This window comes from Lissotriton helveticus, chromosome 3_1 (assembly GCF_964261635.1).
Source record: "Lissotriton helveticus chromosome 3_1, aLisHel1.1, whole genome shotgun sequence".
Taxonomy (NCBI): Eukaryota; Metazoa; Chordata; class Amphibia; order Caudata; family Salamandridae; genus Lissotriton; species Lissotriton helveticus.
Window position 1 is genome coordinate 1,673,565,891 of NC_136061.1, and position 20,057 is coordinate 1,673,585,947.

Sequence of the window (20,057 nt, forward strand, 5' to 3'; positions counted from 1 at the left end):
ATCTTGATGTTGCTGTAGCCATCTTCACTTGCCATTATGTTGCTAATGTGTACTCACAACAGCACCAGCACACGATTCACACAAAATATAGAATGATCGAAAAATACATTTCTTACGCTGTGACTTGACTCATCACCTCAGAAAAGCAACATTGTTTCAATGTCAATGTCCATTTGACAGCAGCAGTGAGGTTTTTGATCTGTTCCCTCCAACAGGTTCTTTTTAGCATAACATCACACCTAGGACACGAGCAGACTGTGCACACTGAATACTTTATTGATTTTTTGAAAATAAGCAAAAATAATTCATGATGAAATATAAATAATGCATACACCTGCCACCTGAGTGAAAATATGATGTCTTCTTTTTCCAGATATTACATGCTTGTCAGACGATAACCTTTCTGTAGACGCTACCGAATGCCTTCAGTGGGCTGGTTCTAAGCCTACCCTTGTACAAGACTGTTTGATCGCCTGCAAAGACGACTGCACATTTACCCCTTGGACTAAATTTACTTCGTGTTCTTCAGACTGTGGATCAACAAGAAGTAGAAGACGATCTCTCACAGGTATAGCTCTTTCATGCACTGTAGTGTAACACCCACCGTCTTTTCGGTTGTAAAACTTTACAGGACAGGCTGGTTTTATGTGATGCAACTACTGAGTGCTCTCATTTATGAATAACATTAAAAATTCAAGGTTCACTCGAGAAATTCCAAGTGCATGTATATAAAGAAACAAGTTGGGTAAATGATACAGGCATTTTTGCATTCCACTCAGGTACATTAAAAACGTTCTCAATTTAAATGAATTTTCAAAAAGCTTTTTTAAATGTTATACAACTTGAATTTGTTTTTACTGGTCATTCAGATTTCTCATTTCCGATTCCACATATTGCTCCAGTGCTGTACTCAGAAACCAATAATGAAAAGCTGACTCCTTGACCACGAGTATGCTCATTTTTTCGTAGGGATTTTCAGTAAACAGAATCATAACAGAAAGAGGAACGCAGATTATTAATATTTACATTTTGAAGCAATATCGTGTTCATTTTTAAACATTGATAAAATAATTTCTTTTTCGGAAAATGGACAGCACTTATCTAGTGTTATAATTGCCGAAATCGTAGGGTACTTGGCATTCGGAGCATTTACGTTTTTTATGGGAAAATTTGGAAAAGTAATGCTTGTATGCCATTATTTACCATCTCTGTAGAACAATTTGGTTTAAAAGGAGTTCAATTCACCAGCACTTTCCATTCGTGCAGATTTCTCAAACATATATGAAACTCCTTCCAAATAAAGGAAAATTAGTTAATAAAGCAAAGAGGTTCTATGAAATCAGAAAAGTGTTATGAACAGAACAGGAATGAACTAATAATTGACATAACCTTTATCAAGTCAGCAATTTGTTGTGGCATGCATATCTCTGCAGTAGACTTACTAAATAGATGGGGATTATGACAAATGGCTAGGGTCAGTGTGTGACCTTTTTTATTGTATTACATACCACAAAGGCTATGTTATTTATTAGGTCCGAGATGTAAATTCAAAACTACAACTGCAGCTTAACAGAAACATTGCTGATATTCACATACCTTTGTGGTGTTTCTTCTGGAAAGCTGTGGCAGTAACAACTTTCCAGGAGTACGCATATTTGTAAGCATTTTTATGTAGTGGTGCAGTGGTGTAATGAAGGTTTAAGGGGCCTCCCTGCAATGTACACAAAGGGGCCCTAGCTCTGGATTTTTTCCAGAGCGCTCAGACTTTAGTACTGTGCTGAGGAGCCCCCTTCAGCTGGGGGGCCGGTCTGCACTGGAGGGGATGTGGGGGCCTGTGTTACGCCCCTGCATCCAGCCTATTGGATTGGATCCAACCACCACATTAGGATGCAGGCGGTCGGATCTCGGCTGGTAGGGGGAAAGACCACCGCGTTCGACAGGATCAAGGAACCAGTCAGTGCAGTGGTCAGATTCCTATTCCCTACAATGGGGCAGTGCCTGCTCTGGCACCACCGTAGGGATTAGGATGTCCCTTTCCGCCGGCCCTTTCTTGGCAGTTAACTGCCATGAAAAGGCAGGTGGACAGTGACTTTGGGAGTCCCTAGCAGGGACCCTTTGGCCCTCTGCTTTGGGCCCGGGGGGCACCTATTGTGCCCCCCTAAACATCCCTGCACCATGTGGCAGGAACCGCATGGGGCCTGCCACATGGTGAAGGGATGTTTCAAATGTGTAAATTGTGTACTGCAGTGCGTGCTGCAGCCCGCAACACATGCCTCAATACAAAGTATACACATTATGACCACAGTCAAGACGGTTGCATCGTAACAAGGGCAGCGGGACCGCCGACTTCTAGTCGGGCGGTACTACTTCCACCACGGTACTGGTCAGACTGAAGTTCAACCAGCATCGTAATCAGGCTCTAAGTCATAGGATAGTTGTGCAGTGCAGTGACATTAAGCACAGTAACATTAGGCACACAAACGGTGCACTTTGTCTAACCACTGCATCCCAACACATCGTTCTTTTGATCTCCATGCCATCTTAGTTTGGACCAGCCATCTGCTAATCAGTCATGACCCTGTTCCTCATGAGAACAGTCCAGCCCAAACCTGCCTGTCCTTGTCCTCCCCGAACCAGAACACAAGCATTTCAGGACTGGTTTTGCCCTAGTTATGGTATCATCAGCCAGGTACAGCTCGGAGCCAGTGACACACTGACCTTGGGACCCATTTTGGGCATACCCATGCCACTTAACAAGAGGTGCATGTAACACACAAAAGGTGACTGGAGGAATGCTTGAAATTAGTCTTACTGCTGGCAATCGATTGGGTGGCATCCCACCCTATCATTCTTCTCATCATGCCACCTCAGTTTGGACCTAGCCATATGCATATCAGTCTTGACCATGCCCCTCCTGTGAACAGTCCAGCCAAACTCCTAGACCAGGTTCTCCCTGGACCAGAACACGAACACCCCAGAGCTGGTTTCACCCTAGTTATGAGCTCATCAGCTTGGTACAGCTTGGTTCCAGTGACACAGTAGGCATGGGACCCTTGTCTGGGCATACCCATGCCACTTAGAGCGGTTTATGAAACACACAAAAGGTGATTCTTGCAATTTGTCCTCCTGTAATATCCAGGTCCTGAGTTTTACAGCCTGATCCAGTGACAGTGCCACTGCTCGGGTTTTCCAGCCTGGGTTGTCCCACCTGGATATACCTGACCGGGTTTTCCCGCTCACTGTTCTTCCTGCTGACTGAAGGCCTGCACACTGCAGGCAACATTACTGTGCATCAGGCCTGCCAAAGAAGCGCCAAAAGCAAGCCCATCTGCGCCCGTCCTCACCTGGACCGCGCTGAGTGCCACGAATTCTCGCCCTCTTGCCTCTTGCAGATACATCATTGCTGAGCCCTACACCTTCGACCCTGGACAACAAACGATGCCCACGCTCCATTGTAGGACCCTTCGCCTGCACCCACTTCACCTGCCACAGCACACACACCAGCCCACCAACCAGCCTAACCAGAAAACACCACAGACACTACCTAAAAAAAAACACAATCTCGCAGGCACCCTTCTCAGCACACATTCAGTATGGAAACACAACACCGAGATTTATCCACCCTCACACCTAATAGCCTCTTCCTCACTTAGACCTAGCTCAAACCCACTTCCACACCGAACATCTCCACTTCAATACCCGAATGATACAAGATCACCTACTGTGACTGCATCAACAAGCCTTGCAGAGAGATTGCCATCATACACAAGAAATCCATCCACTGGACCACCACAAATGACAACATCAACCCATTTGCAACTTCCTAATCAACTTCATCACCTCCCGTCGCCATAGACTCTAACAAACACATTTTCCTCTGCGACCTCAACTTCCTTCTTGATGACCACAAAGACATCAACACTACCAATCTCCTTGGCAGCATGAACAACAACATACTCACCCAACTTGTCCATGACCCCAAGCCACATGCTAGACCCCATCTTCACCTCCAACAACCACATCAGGTACAGCCACACAACTGCGCTCACCTGAACTGACCACTCCATTGTCCATTTCAACATCACCAGCTCACAGACCTCTGCCCCCAGTCTGCCAACCACCCCCTGCCGCAGTTGGAACAAAGTCTCAAAGCCCACATAGATCAACACCTTCAACACAACCTACCCCATCTCCTCCAACAACACAGACCATAACATCAGAAACTTCAACAATTGGATCACCAACAGCATTGCTCCCATTGGCAACAACACCCACAGGAGGTCCACCAAGCAGGCTAGCTGGTACACTGAATACCTCAGAATCTCTAAACAATACTGGAAACAACTGGAAAGGAGATGGCGCACCAGCAAGGACACAACTGATAAGACTACCTTCAAAACAGCCCTCAACCTCTATCACAGAAAGTTAAGAGAATTAAAAAAAGCCTTAGCCTCACACATTGAATTCAGCTCCAATAACAGCAAAAGACTCTTCAACATCATCAAAGAATTCTCCCACCCCCTAGCTGCAAAAACACCATTGCCCTCTCACAGGAACTTTGCAACACCCTCGAAAACTTCTTCCACAACAAGATCACCAATATCTACAGAAACTTCAAACACCAGACAAAGCCCACACACTTCTTCAAGCAACACTATGATCCCGCTACCACCACAGACATCTGTCTAACTGAATGGAGCCAGCTCGCCTTACAGGAAACTGCCTCCATCATGAACTTGGTCCACTCAGTGGCCCCAGCCGACCCATGCCCTGACCACATCTTCAACCTAGGCAAAGCCAGAATCAGCCACATACTCAATACCTTATTCAATACCTCAATTGTCACAGACACTATCCGCGAGGACTGGAAACACTCAGAAGTCAATGCCCTACTAAAGAAAACATTGGTAGACCCCAGTGAACTCAACAACTACTGACCGCTCTCCCTGCTCCCGATTCCAGCTAAAGTATTAGAAAAAAGCATCAACCAGCAACACTCCTGACATCTGAAACGGAACCGCCTAATCCACTCCTCCCAATTCAGATTCCACAGTAACAACAGCACTGAACCAGCCCTCATCCTGGCTACCAACACCATTTAAGCCCTACTCGATTGAGGAGAGACTGCTGCTCTGATCTTTCTAGACCTCTTGGCAGCCTTCCATACAGTCTCCCACCACACATTCATTACAAGACTGCACAACATTGGCATCAAAAGAGACGTTCTCTCAGATTTATTTTAATTATTAATTTTTATTTTTCTGATGGATCACCTCTTTCCACACTGGGAGAATGCAAAAGGTCCACTTTCCCCCTGCACCTCTGAACCTGTGGAAATCATCTGTGGAGTACCCCAAGGTTCCTCGCTCAGCCCCACCCTCTTCAACACTTATATGGCACCTCTGGCTAGCATCACCAAAGCCCATGTACTCAACATCATATTCTACACCAATGACACACAACTCAACCATTCCCTCTCGGAAAGGCACCACCAAGACCAACTTCCACAACTGTATGACAGACGTTGACAACTGAATCAAGGACAAGTGCCTGAAACTCTGCACAAATAAGACAGAGTTACTGATTTTTGGAAATAAAAGCTCCCCATGAGACGCATCCTGGTGGCCGTCAGAACTTGGTCCAATTCCTACCCCCTTTGACCATGCTAGGAAGCTAGGCATCATTCAGGGCAGCAAGCTAACCATGATGACTAGTTCAACTCCGTCACCTCCTTCGCATGCTTCATAAAATATTTAAATTGCTACCCCAAACCTCAAGATGCACCATCAGCAATGCCATAATCTCCTGCTGAATAGATTACGACAGCCCTCTACGCAGGGATCGCAACTGCTCCGAAGACTACATACCATAGAGAAAGCTGCAGCCAGACATGACCTGGATCTCCCTCGATGAACCCACACCACCCCCAACCTCAGGGAACCCCACTGGCTCCCTGTCCAGAAAAGATGCTAGTTTAAGCTTCTCACCCATACCTTCAAGGCCTTATACAACTGCGAACCCGCCTACTTAAACCACCACCTGAACTTCCAACAGCCCACCAGACACCTCTGCTCTGCATCTCTGTCTCTAACTCTCAAGGGGAGAAAATTTGGTCTGATGGCTACACTGCCGACCTTTGAGCTGGGAAACCAAGGTTCGAGCCTCGGGGTTGCGTCCACATCCTGTGATTCTGGGCAAATCACTTAATCTCCCTGTGTCTACCAAAAAAATGAATGTGTCCTTGTGTAAAGTAACCGGTGCTCATGTAAAGCGATCCAATACCTTCGGGTCAAGTTTGCACTATATAGATCAGAAAAAACAAACAACAACAAAAAAACCTCATCCAACATAGCAGAGGTAGACGTCCCTCCTTCTCCTATCTAGCAGCAAAGACATGGAATGAGATATCCTTTCATCTACTGATCTCCCCATCTCTCTCAGAGTTTCGAATGTACCTGAAGACCTAGCTATTCGGCTAATCAACTGGGCCCTGTTGGCATCTGATTACTCTCATGGGTGACAAGAAGTGCTCTATAAATTTACTGATTGATTGCTTTGTCTAACCATTGGCAATAGCTCAGGGTAGCATCCTAACCAATCTTTCTTTTGCTCGCTATTTCACCTCAGTTTGGATCAAGCCAAATACAAATCAGTCTTGACCTTGCTCCTCATGGGAACAATCCAGCCTGAATTGCCAGGCAAGGTCCTCCCTGAACCAGAACAAAAGCAACCCAGTTCCGGTTATGTCCAAGTTATGAGCTCACCAGCTGGGTACAGCTTAGTTTCAATGACACAGTGAGCATGAGACCCACGTCTGGGCATACCCATACCAATTTGGGTGGTACATGAAACACACAATAGGTGATGGCAGGAATGCCTGCAATTTGTCAAACCACTGCCAATCACTCGGGTAGCATCCCAACCAATCATTCTTTTGCTCACTATTCCACCTCAGTTTGATCCCAGCCATATGCAAAAAAAGTCTTGACCCTGCTCCTCCTGGGAACAGTCTAGCCCGAACTGCCATGTCAGGGCCTCCCTGAACCAGAACACAAGCAACCCAGGACTGGTTTCTCCCTAGTAGGGCTAAAAGCAAGGTACAGCTGAGTTCCAGTGACACAGTGAGCAGTGTCACTGTAACCAAGTTCAGTGATTTCCTAAATTGGCACTTTGGGCAGGACTGCTATCATAAGGAACAGGATCAAAACTAAATTGCATATGCACTAAGGTTGCATGGTGAGCAAAAGAATGATGGGGGGTTGGAGTGCTACCCCAAGCTATTTCCAGTGGTTAGACTTATTGCATGCAGCCTCCCATCAATTTTTGTGCATTTCATCTGGAGAGAGTGAAAGTGCATGAGAGTTCTCTGTTTTCATGGGCTAACAGTAATCTAAAAGGTCACCAACTAAAATATAAGCTTTAAATATACTAAATATATTTTGGAAATCCAAATATCTTTCTTCAAACAACAGGTTATGAGTTATGAAAATACTCAGATTTTTGTCTCAAATACACACTGTTCAAATGTGGGATACACATATTAATTCAACCAAGCAAAAGTTTCTAATTAATTATGCTGGGCTACTTACAGGTAGTTCGAGAGCTACCAGTAGCTCACAAGCTACTTGTTGGAGATGCCTGGTGTACATCAATGTTTATATTTCATTGCTGTAAATTTGAAATGATGAACGAAGAATATAGATTATTTTTCCATGGAAACTTCAGGTGCAACATTCATTGCCAAGGTAATTTGACAGTTAAGTACCTGATTCACATATGAATTAGGGGCATATTTATTAAAACATCACACAGTGCTGCACTGTACTGCATGATAGGGAAAGGTCAGGAATGCACTGTATCTAAAATTATACGGTGCATTCCTGTCTTTTCCCTGTGCTTGCACACAATGTGCTGCCTAGCGCCAATACAGGCACTCATGCACCATGGTTCAAGGGTGCCTGCATTGCAAGAAGGAATGTTTCTGTGCAGGTAGGAACACCTTCCTGCAAAAAAAGAGCTCCCTGAGGCATTTTCATCTTTTAGGAGTGCTGTAGTATGCAGCACACATAGAAAGAGGAAGCAACAAGGAGAAATTTCACCTCAATACACCTCACCTAGGGAGGGCTAGCATTTTTGACTCATTCCCAGGTGTACGAGTGTTGATAAATCTGTGAATGTGCCACAATCCATGGGTGGATGCATGGCAACACCCACCCTCCACCAATGGAATGCCTCCCTGGAGCAGAGCAACACAATGCAGCATTCTGCGCTGCATTGCGTTACTCTAGATTTATCAAGTCACGCAGGGCCACGCAAGGTGGCCTATTGTGATTTGACAAATCTAACTTAAGAGTTGCATCTGTCTTGCGCCCCATTGCATGGCGCAAGGTGGACACAACTCTTTAAGAAATATGCCCCAAGATGTCTGGTTTTGATAAGACACTAACAAAGTCTTTGGCTTCACATAATAGAACTGGAGAAAAAAGGGGGTTGTGTGGTGTAGAACGTACAGGAGATAATCTCTTTCTTTGCAGCATTCAATGTGAACCAAGTCCTCCATCTCTGATGATGTACTTCTTATCAAGAGACATATATGGTATATAAAGTGATCGCTCTCTCCCCCTCCAGTGATGTTCTGCTAATTGTGTGTTGGTAGCGTGAACCAAGAATTATAGAACTTGTAAACGGAGGAACTGTGGAAGTGGGAACAAGCAACAATTATGAAAGGAAAAAAATGGGTACCAGCAAACTGCCTACTGGCCTGGTGGCAGATCACTTTTCCCTTACTGTGACTGGGGTGCATGACAACGCTGTATTCCCTATCCCAAGCAGTTTAGATGCGACTTCCATTGAGAAAAAGCATTTCTGGCCTTTGCCCTTTTGATCTCTACTGGCTACAATGGGGATGATGATTGACAGAGCATATAAAGAATTACATAATAGTGAAATCCTTTGACCTTAGAAGAGTTGCAGAAAAGAGGGTATATTGCAGCAAAAAATCAAGGGTAACGTGGCAGACGTGACCTCCACTTGTCTTTTGCAATCCCAATGTGATGATGATAGGCATATATTTTGAAATTGGGTAGTACCATCCCCTTCAGTATAATAATGTTTGATGGGACGTCATTACTTTCGTACACATTGACCAAGTTTGCCTTATCTTGGCCATTACTTGATGTCACCAGCTCACTTTACATTACGCTTGCTTTCTTAGCCATAGGCTATCCACAAGTCACATACACAGCGGCCACTGCACCATTTCTTACCATTTAGGGCTATTGCCATATCACCTGGTATTCATTGTCAGCTGTCCAAACTACCAATTACAGATATAGACAGAGGCCTCATTCCTAACCTCTATACCTCTCTTCAAAACTACTGTCCATTTGCTTTCTCATGCCCAGGTCTCCTGATTATCATTCCCTGGAGCCTTGTTAGTCTCCCCAGCCCTGATTGCCTCAACCCCAAGACAACACTTTAATCTTATTGTCCAGAGCATAATTCAATTTTCCTGGCTCAGTAACACTCAGCTGTAGGCCCAAGAGCTGTCAATGACATTAATGATTGTGACCTGATCAAACCCCACAACTTTTTCTTATCCAACATTGTATATATATTGATGTGTGTGTTGGTCAAAGAAGTTGCTGGCAAATGTCAGATTAAACAATTTCCCCTTATCTGATGAGTCGCTAATTAGCCAAGCCCATGAGTACAGAATGCTCTGTGATTGGCATATATTGTGCTTGTTCATCTCACTAGAAAACTACAAGGGTGGGGATAAGATGTTCAGTGACTTGTAATGGTCGTATCTCTTTCAACACACAAACACTCCTCTGTATTTCCGAACACGTCTGCGGAGCACTAGTAAGCTCCTTGGACCCCATAGCACATCAGCAACTCCCTGCAAAGTGGAGCGATACAGGAGGAGCGAAAGGCAGAGTACTAGTTTTCACTTCCTCCTTTTCCACAAGTCTGCAGAGCATGAGTGGTGCTGTGACCCCTTTAGCACAGTAAGGTGAGCCAGGAGCAGCGCAGTCCTAGCGCACTAGTTACCACACACACATCCTGTCTATTTCCATACAAGTGTGCAGTACATAGTCATCTCCCTATCCCTATATGACAACAGTTAGCCCTGACAGCAGGACAGCGAGTCTAGACTTGTATCACCAGAGTATCACTTGTTCACTAGACTCAGAAGGGAGCTGGCTACAGGGCTGATTAGTGCTTTTAGTGGTCGATGATAGTTCCACACATAGAAGCCCTTATGCCAGTGCACGGTGCGGATGGGCTGAAAAAACTACAGCTGGTGAATAAATAGTTCATTAGAGTACCAGGGTCCATGATGATAAGATACTTAATAGTGACCATAGCTGCAAGGACAGCATCCCTGGACCCTTATGATAGCAGTTAACCCCTTCAGCATACAGCAAGGCTTGGATGAAAACCCAAGAGCTGGTATATCAGTTCCTGGGGGTGGTGGTGGGTAAGGTGGGTTTATGTTGATCTGCACTATTTCCACAATAACACAAACCTATAATGAGCTGGCCACTTAGGAATAGGTAAGACTTCGGAGCCAGGGAGCAATTTGCTTACTGCTCTGGGCTCCCGAAAGATCAGGAAGCATGAATTATCCTTATGCAGCCCGCTTCACCGGAAAGCCAGTAGGTAGCACGAGCCGCCGTCACACGCAGTTGACACCCGAGCACTGAATATACTGTGCTCTGGACAAGCCAGAACTGTAACCACACTGGCATGCACACTAACGCAAACAGTAGATGAGCAAAAGTACCAAAGGACCAACCAGAAACCAGCAGACAACAGCAGGGGTTTTACGTTTACTCAACACCATGGTGCGTGTGTGTGCATTTATATTCCAGTCACTCTATTTTTTACTTAAAGGTACAGGGTTTGAACTGTACAAGAAAGTACATGCGTCGATGCTATTCATGATTCATTTCCTCAAAAGCAATGTCCTGTTCATTTTTTAAGTTACTCGGCAGCCCTGAACCCTTCCAGATCTGTGTTTGCACAAAGATGCCTTGGGCAGCCCTGTACCCTTCCAGATTTGTGTTTGTACACAGAAGTGTTACACACAACGTCACACTCCTGTGAGCAGATGGCTACTTGCCTTTTCTTCACGTGTTGCAGCACAGATAAAAACAAGCATTTACAATGCAATGGTTTCGCCTTTGGAAAAGTTAGACCTATTGGCATTGTAAATTACAAAATTTGTATTTATGTGTTGGTTTTGAAAACAGATAAATAAATGGCATTGTCATTTACATTGCCATTAGCTTAATCTCTGCAGTCACTCTGTAGTCCCTAGCACTCCATAGCACTCCCTAGTCACTCTGCACTCCCTAGCCCTCCCTAGTCACTCTGCACTCCCTGGCACTCTGCACTCCCTAGCACTCTGCACTCCCTAGCACTCTGCACTCCCTAGCACTCCGTAGCACTCTGCACTCCTTAGCACTCCCTAGTCACTCTGCACTCCCTAGTCACTCTGCACTCCCTAGCACTCTGCACTCCCTAGCACTCCCTAGTCACTCTGCTCTCCCTAGCACTCCCTAGTCACTCTGCACTCCCTAGCACTCTGCACTCCCTAGCACTCTGCACTCCCTAGCACTCCCTAGCACTCCCTAGTCACTCTCCACTCCCTAGCACTCCCTAGTCACTCTGCACTCCCTAGCACTCTGCACTCCCTAGCACTCCCTAGTCACTCTGCACTCCCTAGCACTCCCTAGTCACTCTGCACTCCCTAGCACTCCGTAGTCACTCTGCACTCCCTAGCACTCCCTAGTCACTCTGCACTCCCTAGCACTCCCTAGTCACTCTGCACTCCCTAGTCACTCTGCACTCCCTAGTCACACTGCACTCCCTAGCACTCCCTAGTCACTCTGCACTCCCTAGCACTCCCTAGTCACTCTGCACTCCCTAGTCACTCTGCACTCCTTAGTCACTCTGCACTCCCTAGTCACTCTGCACTCCCTAGCACTCTGCACTCCCTAGCACTCTGCACTCCCTAGCACTCTGCACTCCCTAGCACTCTGCACTCCCTAGCACTCTGCACTCCCTAGCACTCTGCACTCCCTAGCACTCTGCACTCCCTAGCACTCCCTAGTCACTCTGCACTCCCTAGCACTCTGCACTCCCTAGCACTCTGCACTCCCTAGCACTCTGCACTCCCTAGCACTCTGCACTCCCTAGCACTCTGCACTCCCTAGCACTCTGCACTCCCTAGTCACTCTGCACTCCCTAGTCACTCTGCACTCCCTAGCACTCCCTAGTCACTCTGCACTCCCTAGTCACTCTGCACTCCCTAGCACTCCCTAGTCACTCTGCACTCCCTAGCACTCCCTAGTCACTCTGCACTCCCTAGCACTCTGCACTCCCTAGCACTCCCTAGTAACTCTGCACTCCCTAGTCACTCTGCAGTCACTTTGCAGTCACTCTGCACTCCCTAGTCACTCTGCAGTCACTCTTCAGTCACTCTGCACTCCCTAGTCACTCTGCAGTCACTTCGCAGTCACTCTGCACTCCCTAGCACTCTGCAGTCACACCTTCTGTACCACCTCGGGAGACAGACATCTTCGCATGTGGGAAAATCAGTTCTACCACATCACTTCCTTGGATATAGGATTAAAGGAGGTGCCCCACTATACGGTACTGGGCCTGATGGCTCATCACAGGGTATTCTAGACTGCTCGACAGGAAGTGAAACAGACAGACATGGGCTTAAACTGGTCACCCAGTACGTTCCTTTTACTCGGGCTCCACGTTGCATGTAGCCCCCGTGCTAAAGTGATATCATGTTGAAGATAATCCCCTTTGTGTTACTAATCCTGAAAAGCTTCAGTGTGGAAACAGGGATTATCTAGGATGGAAAAAACAGGAGAATGAAGAGATATCCTCATTGAGACTTGGCTGCAAGGAGGTCTAAAGACACCGGATAGTGCCTTTGAATGAAAGAATGCTTAAAATGCCACAGAGGACTGATACAACCTCAGACGAATAGTATAGCAGTGATTGTTTATAAAATAAAATGCAAATTTAAGCAATATGCCCGAATCTTAGGTTATTGATTCAGTAATTAATAGGGTTGGGCAAATAAAGTGGAATTAAGTATATTGTGCTTTTTGTCAAAAAGATGGTGATAATCTTGTGTTTTTTGGAAATGGTGTCCTTGTGAGCGTGCAGACTACCTCATAGTCTGTGATACCAATTCATTCATTAAATTGCAGTTTTCTAAACAAGGACAGCTCCCAATGGGTGGCAGAGGACTGTGCACAGGGCAGCTTTGACACTGCGGGCAAAGGGCCCACAGCACCTATATTGCAGCAACCCAGAAGAAACAAAGTCAGACCGAGCGAATCGATGAAGAGCGAATAGTGCCAAGAAGTCTCTGAGTGACACCAGTGGAAAGGACAGCAGAAAAGACAGCCTCCTGAAAGGCATAGAAGCCACCTAAAGCGATGGAGTATGATCACAAATACCGGCCAAAAGTGCCAGAATGCAACCGGAACATTAGAAGGCCAAAAACACAGCACACATGTCGCAACAGACAACAATAGAAAATGAGGGCGCAATTCGAGCCTAGAAACAAGAAGTAGGGTCAGAAGAGGCTACCAGTGCTAGTAGCGCATACATTGGGGTCAACCCCGCAAACCACAGAATGAGAGGATAAGACCAGCTACATCAGGCCCTAACAATGCCATAACAAACCGAACATCAGTCATGGATAATGGACCTTTCTGCCACTGCCCACAGGCACTCAGAAAGGAAGACACATGACAGTACAGAAACATAAGTGAAGCCGGAAGCCGAACACCAGCGAACCAGAACAAACGAACCGATTGGGATCGGAAAGCATGTACCATAAAACACCACAGGCGCACCCAAGAAGCCATACCATGAAAATGCTGATATCTGGAACCATGGGAAGAGCGCTTAGATCCCCAAGGCAGGACCTAAGCACCAGTCCTGAAGGGGACGCTGAGCCACAGAAGTGCCTGCACCAATGAGTGAAAGATCCTGGCTGCTTGCAAGCGCTACACAAATACAATTGGACACCACTTCTGCAGGTGCCGTGCCGCCCACGGGGTCCCCAACTTCTTGTCACTGCACTTGCCAAGCATAGTTTGGTACCTGTACTCCTGTAAAGCGCCCTGATGCCTCCGGGCCATGCGCCTGCTATCATAGTTTGGTACCTGTACTCCTGTAAAGCGCTCTGTTGCCTCCGTCCATGCGCCTGCTATCATAGTTTGGTACCTGTACTCCTGTAAAGCGCTCTGTTGCCTCCGTCCATGCGCCTGCTATCATAGTTTGGCACCTGTACTCCCGTAAAGCGCTCTGTTGCCTCCGTCCATGTGCCTGTTATCATAGTTTGGTACCTGTACTCCTGTAAAGCGCTCTGATGCTTCCGTCCATGTGCCTGTTATAATTGTTTGGTACCTGTACTCCTGTAAAGTGCTTTGATGCCATTGACCATGTGCCTGCTATAATTGTTTGGTACCTGTCCTCTTGTAAAGCGCTCTGTTGCCTCCGTCCATGTGCCTGTTATCATAGTTTGGTACCTGTACTCCTGTAAAGCGCCCTGATGCCTCCGGGCCATGCGCCTGCTATCATAGTTTGGTACCTGTACTCCTGTAAAGCGCTCTGTTGCCTCCGTCCATGTGCCTGCTGCAGGTAAGAGACGGCGCCGCCAGTCCCCGCGTCCCCGCTGCGCGCTGTGTGATCTTGTGACAGCTTGAAGTTATTGCTGCCTCTTGCGCTACGTGCAGTGCCAAGCATACCCTGTGTACAAGCACGTGTGGGCGGAGGGCTGCAGGTGAGAACTAATCTGTGGGTACAGCAACAAAGTGCTCATACCTCCAAAGTGCTCGTATTTCAACTTTTCACTGCTGTGATCAAGTTCACTTCCCATTAGACGTCGGGTCTAAACTTCATTTTCTCTTGAAATTGTTATAATTGATGTAGGTGTCGAGTCCCGTATGTAAAGGTGTATATTTGTACTGGACACGTGGGGTGAACGGGGGACCCTCCAGCCGAGTGGGGGGGGGGGTTATTTGCATCTATGATGTTAGAATTCGGGAAGGGGTAACTGGTGTTAAAGTGCATAGATTCCGACTGCAGCATGTTGTCAGCGTTGAAGGCACTTGATATTAAATGTCTGGGCGATATGGAGCACACACCTTGTAGTTAAATATAAACTATGTTTGTTTTTAATGAAATGTGGAGCGAATATTTGTTGAAATGCTGGACATCGCAACGTTTCAGTTTTGGGAGGGGGTAAAAAGGAAAGCGTTTTTACGAAATGTCTGCTGACTGGAGGTAATTGGAAAGGGTCTGGGTGTGTGTTGCATAGCGCCTAATCCTGGCGTACAGGCTGTGTTTAAAAGATTATGTTGGTGAACACACGAGCAGCGGCGCAGGGAAATAAGTGAATTGCACAGGATCACAGTGTTTTAAAAAAAAAAATTCAGCTTCAAACTCCAGTCTTCTCCAATTCACAAGCAGTGATGGGGTCTGCGGACCACCTCTTCTCGACGTGTGCGGTCTTTGTGGGTGGCAAGAAGTGTTGTGCGGGGGGAGGGTTTTGTGTCCCCTGCATAGGTTGTGACTTCATATCTCCCAAGGAGATGCAGGAGCGAAAAGCAACAGCAAAGTGGTCGCCAGGGGGTCATTCCTTCTCCCCAGCAACTAGGAACACCTCCACCGGAGGGAGTCACCGCGCACCCATACTCGTGAGAAGAAACATGAGGAGGACAGGGGGGACGGGCTCACGGACAGCGGGGGTGGGGGGGCATTTACGACGCATCGACACACGGGCTCAGGGAGGGGGGACGGGCTCACGGACAGCGGGGGTGGGGGGGCATTTACGACGCATTTACACACGGGCTCAGGGAGGGGGGACGGGCTCACGGACAGCGGGAGGGGGGGGCTGCGGGAACGGCCAGCACTCACCTGGACCTGGACTTCCTCCGTCTGCGGTCGGCCTCGGAATGGCCAAAACAAACATGGCGGACAAAAAAAAATAAACCCCGCCCACGGCCGCACTGACGTTTCCAAAGGGGCCGGATGGGAAAAACATCCCAGGAACGCCCACGAGTCGCCTCTGGATTTGACGGACGCCTCTGTTTGCCAATGGCTAGCGTCCATTTATGGAGCTAGCCAATGAGAAACAGAGGCGGTGCCGACATCCATACTGTTGACTAAAGTTTTCGATCTGGGAGGGGCACTTCGTGCCCTCGCCAGGTCGAAACCTAACAAGTGCCAGATGCAACGTATTGTTGTTTAAAAGCCAGTATTGTCTGAACGTGTAGCATGGCCTTACTTGCTAGTTAAAGATGGATGCCACTGGCTGGAGGACATGGAATGTGTTGCATATACACGTAAAGCCCTGACTGCTATGGGGTATATTAAAGTGTCTGTGTCTGAAGCAACTCTGATGCACATCATGGCTTAACTTCGGGTCAGACATGCATTACGGAGGGTTTGGAGATGAAGGGGGCTCAGGAAGGTGAGCTGATTTACCAACTGCAGTATCCCCCGGAACATGACTGCAGAATGCTTGCTGCAACTTGGAAGTACCAGTTATCGTCGGGCTTCAATCTCGGCTCCTCCAAACAGCCACACACACACATCCAAATAACAAGTAATCAAAGCTGTGCAGGAGAACACAGAACATGTTCAAGTTATGTAATAGCCTTCTTTCATGAGTTTATTTTTACCGGAAGTTACTTGAGAGAGTTCAGGAAATGGAAACAATTATAAAATACAAAATCAGGAGGAAGAAGCCACTGAGGAAGGCATGGCGATAACGACACTAGTATCATGCTACAAGCTTGACAGTGGTGTTTACTTAATTAAAAAACAAAAGTTCAGTTAATTGCACTGTGATGAACGCTCTGCCTGATTCTACAATGGCTCGACAGGAACTCACCCCTACGGACATGTGCTTTGATTACATATTCGATCCACAAATATTCTACAAACTGACCTGAAGGCCCAAACGGTCTTGAAATAAGTATGTACATTTTCACTGCAGAATGTATTATCACACCACCGGCAGGAAAAACAGCAAGGGGCATGTGGCATACTGCAAAGGAGAAGAAACATCCTGTCATCTACCGCTAGCCTTCATCAAACCTGTCAAGTTTTTTAAGAAAGACACAAGTATTGACTGTATCATTTGGTTTCATTTTCTCCTCCTTTCATGTACATATTGTATGTGTTTATTTATTCATTTTGTACATATGTATATCTATACAATTGATTAAGACTAAAAAATACAAAAAGAGATTTAATAACTAAATAAAATATCTTCATAATTAGTTAGTCTCAGTCAGTTGTTACAAGTTGCACATTTTGTGGTTACACCTGTTTTCATGATGCCTAGAATGTTTTAACCCTTGAATTAATTGAAAGCTTGCTACTGTTTCTTTACCTAATAGAAGAAACATCCTGCAACAGCTGTGTTTGTGTGGGTTTGCAGCCAGCACAGGTATTCAAATAGAAGCAGGACTATGGGGCCCTTATGGTCTGTGATGCGGGTTGTAGGTGGCGGCTCCAGTGTGAGGCTGATCTTTGGAGCTGGTCCAGATACAGCTCTTGTTTTAATGTTTATATCAGCTGCAAAACACACTAAGCAGTATTGTGGGAGACGCAAGAGGGTGAGCGGGCAGGATAGGGAGAGTAAGTGGGTGGTGCCCAAAACGAGCAGGCTAAAAAATAGAAAGTAGTCTCAAGAGCAACATATCAACACTGAAATCATAAGCAGATATAGCTGGCAGGTGCTCCATGTTAGAAAGTGGACCCAAAAAGGAGGGAAAAAGAGGAACCATTGCCCAGTAACAAGCAAGGATTTCTAAAGGACAGTAACACAAACAAATAGAAAGCAAAGGCAAGCAGTGGGCGGAGTTAAACTTCACAAACCATCAACAACAGGTCGCTAAGCGACCTGTTGTCTTTTTGGCTTGACCTAAAAAGAGGGTTCTATAATTATTATCATGAACTAGTGTTTCCAAACATATTTAAAGAAAGGACACCTGGGAAGACATTTAAGAGATTTTTAATTAAAAACTTCCAAGATCCGTAACCTGATCACTGACTGCTAAGATACATGTATGTATCTTCCCATCCATTCACATCTTTTATCTGCTTTTACCGTTTGCAAACTTTTGGAAAAGAGGAGGTTCCTAATCTTGGTGCTAAAACCAAAGCTTCCAAATTGTCCCATCCTACCTCCCAGGCTTGGTATGAAATTAACACAGTCACCTCAGATATTGCAACCTTAATCATTGTCTCATTACTCAGTGGAATAGTCACAGACACATAATGCGGTATCAAAACCTTATAGAGAACCAACCATGTTAGCTAATTATTGACTAATTAGTGACTGGTCTAGCATCATGTTCCAGTAACATCATGGAATGAGGTGGTATAGCACAACTGCAAACACAAGCAGAGTTAGATCATCTGGTTCATGATGATCACATCTGATTTGCCAGCAGCTTGATATCTGATAGCATTAGAGAGAATCTACTCCTCCATTCGTAAGAAAAGATAACAGTCTTGATTTTCTATGATCTTTCATTTACAATGGACACCATGGATCATTGCATACATCTGGGAACATGCAGCAAATTAATCGGTATGTCAGGGGGTGCCATAGCATGGAGTGTGCCATTCCTCTCTTATCACAATCTGGTCAGGCCACTGGAATTCATTTCAAAACACTCTACACAGTAACTTACACAATCTGTTACAGTATACCCATTTTTGCCTGGACCGTATGCCTCATAGTGAAACTCTTCAATCAATATCATTTGAACTTTGATATGTATTTTAATGATACACACACAAGATGTGGAATTACCACAAACCCAAATCATATGTTCCTCTTAATGACAAAATATGCCCTCAGAATGATCATACTGACTACTAAGATTATGGTGCTAGGGCAGCAAGACAAACTCCCCTTCCGTTCTTCTTCCATTCAAATAGTCAACAAAACAGCAATGGACATCCTCGTGCAGTTTTTCATTCCTATGAGAATCCTTCATTTAATTCATACTGCCATTAGCAGACTAGAGCCCTAATTATGGCACATGCCTTGACTACAGTTACATTTTTAACACTTGAATTACTCGAAAAGTCATGAAGAAATAACACAAAATCAGGCAGCCAGAATGGGCTGCAATCTCAGAAAGCAGGACAACCGAATGCAAGCCCTATAATCTACCAGGAATGCAAGATCAAGGCAAAGTCTACTACAATGTGCACATAGTCTTCTGGGACAAAGGTCCAAGATACCTTCCCACATTTTCAATGTGCTGCATTTCTTATAGGGTACTGCGACCAATGAACTGAAATGATAGCCCTTGATAAATAGAGGCAGTACATTGGGACATTGAGAGTTTGATATCCCATGCTGTGTAATTCAGTGAAGACTGAATTGAGGGGACAGAAGCAAGATACATGGTCCAGAAAGGACCTCAAAACCAAACTATACAAATGGGACTTCAACTGATGTCCTTGAAGAGTAGGGGTCACTACCAACATTGTCAATCCTTGGCCATAGCCCCGATAGTCCTTGACCTTGCTCTCTTTGTGCCTTCTTTCAGGCTGTTGATTTACATCTTAATGCTCAGATGCTAACAGAAGGTGACCCATATTGCTTTATTGAATACATGAATAAATACAAAATTATTATCAATTTGGTTTTTCATTTAAGAGCAAGCACATTTTACTTATAACCTTTTGGTTTTCTTTGAAATGTCTCTCGATGTGTCAAAATGGCATAATTTGTCATGCTTTGTTCCTTTACAAAATAGTCTAAAGGTAGATTTATTAATTTGCTGGATTGATGCTTGGTGACCTTTTTATAATTAAAGTATTTCACATCATTAATGCTTTTCATACAGTGTTCGGCTGTCTGATTTTCAACTTTCTCAATTAAATAAGCTTTTCAAACTATAACTGATTTCTTAACCTAGTTATTTCATCTTTAGACTGCATATTTGCAGCATTTTAATACCACACAATACACATGTTAG

The 20,057-nt window shown here is 45.5% G+C and overlaps 1 protein-coding gene across 1 annotated transcript in view; it reads left to right on the top strand.

The window, feature by feature from the left end:
• The window catches only part of THSD7B (thrombospondin type 1 domain containing 7B), a 1,994,218-nt gene that overhangs the window by 1,348,091 nt on the left and 626,070 nt on the right, over positions 1-20,057 (top strand). The window contains exon 13 of the mRNA XM_078682458.1: positions 374-568. Within this exon, the coding sequence (XP_078538584.1) occupies positions 374-568 (195 nt within the window). The remainder of the gene's footprint in view (positions 1-373; positions 569-20,057) is intronic.